Source organism: Cydia fagiglandana, chromosome 17, assembly GCF_963556715.1.
Source record: "Cydia fagiglandana chromosome 17, ilCydFagi1.1, whole genome shotgun sequence".
NCBI classification, from domain to species: Eukaryota; Metazoa; Arthropoda; class Insecta; order Lepidoptera; family Tortricidae; genus Cydia; species Cydia fagiglandana.
In genome coordinates, this window is record NC_085948.1 from 258,432 (window position 1) to 261,253 (window position 2,822).

The 2,822-nt window shown below is 38.6% G+C and overlaps 1 protein-coding gene across 1 annotated transcript; it reads right to left on the reverse strand.

Annotated features, from left to right (window-relative positions):
* Window positions 1–233: 233 nt before the first annotated feature.
* On the reverse strand, window positions 234–1,838 carry LOC134672715 (uncharacterized). The gene is made up of 2 exons (XM_063530661.1): window positions 1,722–1,838; window positions 234–1,566 (listed from the first exon to the last, which is right to left on the reverse strand). The coding sequence occupies exons 1-2, from the start codon at window positions 1,761–1,763 to the stop codon at window positions 247–249; spliced, it is 1,362 nt and encodes a 453-aa protein (XP_063386731.1). The 5' UTR covers window positions 1,764–1,838; the 3' UTR covers window positions 234–246.
* Between the last annotated feature and the right edge of the window lie 984 nt (window positions 1,839–2,822).

Consider the following 2,822-nt stretch of genomic DNA (forward strand, 5'->3'; position numbering starts at 1 on the left):
GTTGAATTGTTATACAAAAGTTAATTTTAATAATACATTTTGACTTGTGTAATATCCAAAGTATGTGTTTATTTTCCCTTTGATTCCATTATAAAACTAAACCAATTTTAATAAGACCTATAGACTCAACGGCGGTTGCTCATTTTTTTCGGCTCCTTTTGGTCGCAGCCGGTAAATTACTAAGGGATTAAGGAGGAATATGTGGTTAATGAAAGATGAGTTTAATTCAAGTACTTATTTATTTAATTACTCATCCACAAAAGTTGACTCGTCACTGTCGCTCGCTTCACTAGCGTCACCTTCAGATTCAGTAGGTTCAGATGCCGTTTCTCCCTCACTTTCGTCTTGCAACATGGCTATGTACACAAATCCCGTGTCAAAGTACTCCATATATTCATTTTCTTTCTTAATCACTGTGTCGCAGGTATTGCGCCATGTATCACAAGTTATGTTTTCAACACCATGGCGAATAATTTTTTCCGTGTAAGCTACATCATGGTCGACGGTAACGATATTGCTTTTAACGGTGTCCCATATGTTCAATATGGCGTGGAGCTCAGGGTGGTGTGGAGGCAGGCGCAGTACTTCGAACCCCTTACTCTTGATGTAGTTATCGATTTTGTATGTAGTAAAAGCTCTTTTGTTCTGTCTTATTATGTCGTATAACTCAATTTGGCGTAAGTTTGCTTCGAAAGATATGTTCTTGGACGACAACCATTCCTCCATTTCAGATTTACTTGCATGCATAGTCGGCAGAGTCTCCACGAAAATGTTATCGAATGATGTGCTGTCTAAGACTACCACAGAACGATCCGGTAAATTTGGTAGCAATTTTTCATCCAGCCATTTTTGGTAAAAATCAAAGTTCTTCTTTGAATAATCATCTCCGCTAAGTGTAAGCGATTGGTAAAGTAAACAAGCGTTCTCAATGAACCCATCTGAAGTTCCCGCGTGTGCTAAAATATATCTAGCTACGTGTGGGGCTCGTGAGCCACATTTAACATTTTTCGTCGTGACGTAACTTTCGTCAGTATAGACGATAGGCCGACCTTGGGAGCGGTATTCAGTTATTTTTTTCAAATATTGCAATCTGCACATTTGGACGTCATGTCGCTCAATCAAAACTTTTCTACCAGTGTCTGACTTAGTCCACGTGTAGCCCAGTTTTAATAATAGCTTACGAATCGTTGCTAGGCATGCATCGTAACCGATTTGTTCATTTAAGGTCCGTCTCACTTTTTTCAATGTCGGTATTTGTTTAAGTTTGACATAAGAATTACGTATTGAGCTTCGTATGGTATAAGCTATACGTTCGTTGATGTCTACTTTACCGGCTCTCTTTTGTCTGTTTTTGAGTGGTGATGGAAATTTATCAGATCCACTGGGAAGGTTTCTTTCCTCTTGCAATATTTTCTGTACTGTTCTTTGACTTGTGCCCACTGCTTCCGCGGTGCGCCTGGATATGTTGCGCAAATGTGACAAATCACAATGTGGTTCTTTATAAAGTTCCGTGAACTTATATTCATCTTTAAGAAAGTGGAAAACTTTAGCGATGATAGCACGGCCCTGTAATAAACCACAAAGTACATATTATTATAAACACAGTTCTTCTACATGCTAATTTAGAGTTAAGAAACCAAATTTTAAATAACAAATCATTTCGTGTCTTCGCGCCACGTAAGTAAACTAGCATAAACATTTAAAACGAAAAAATACCTTACCTCGGCGTGAATTACTTTTCTCCGTTTTCTCTCACTTGCCATGCTGACGGTACTTATACACAACACGGATAATTCAACACTCTGCACTTGCAGCCCCACCGGCGTTTCAGCCGACACTGAACGCCCCGCGCCCGTGCGTACCTACGCCAACATACACAATTTACTTTTGTGTTGTCTTTTACGTTAGAGTACGTTCACTCACACAGCCACCAGTAGCCCGTTTCCTTGAAACAAAATATTCACACATACACACGCAACGCTACCGCCCGGCCGCTACATTTCAAAAAGAACCTTATCGCACCGAATCAAAAGTCATTTTGATTACTCTCACTCATTTTAAAAATCGATCGCTTACACGCGTCGTTATTATTTTGCGGTTCGCAAACCCCATCTAAGCAAACTTGAGTCGTATGTGTCTAGCATAAGGTTGTGATTAATAAAAATAGGTTGTACCTATAATAACTTAGTAGATGCAAAGCGTGGATCGGCCGATCGGTAATTGGGTTCCGTGGATGGCGGTAATTATGACCCTCATTAGGGACCCGTAAAAAGGTTCGTGGAGATAAATCACACGCCTTCGACCTCCATTTTTTCCGGAAATTGGACCTTTGCATAATATTGTCCACTTCGTTACCTTACCTACGTACACCACAGAATAACAGCTAATAGTACTACCGTACCTACACTTAGGTTTAGTATTACGTATTTTAGACCCAATATGGAGTAATTATATTAGTATATAATTACTCCATAGTCGGTTTATAGGTAATAATATGTTATGTGATGTGATTTGCTATTTCTGTTCTTCCTGTGTATGTTGTATTCTGTATCTACTTTGTGTTATATTTTTCTTGTAATGAAATATTTTGTAAGCGTTTCTCGGCGCATTGGTATTTTTACTGTAATGCCGTGTAAACATAATTGTTTTTAAATAAATAAATAAATAAATTTGGTATTCTTGAAACAGCATGGTTACGGTAACAGATGCCATCTCCATTCAATTTGTAACCTTAATGTTTTTTAGCTTTTAAGATTTTTACTACATATTCTGTGCAGGTACCTGTACCGGGTGGGGCCTGTAATATGAGCAAAAACTTTAAC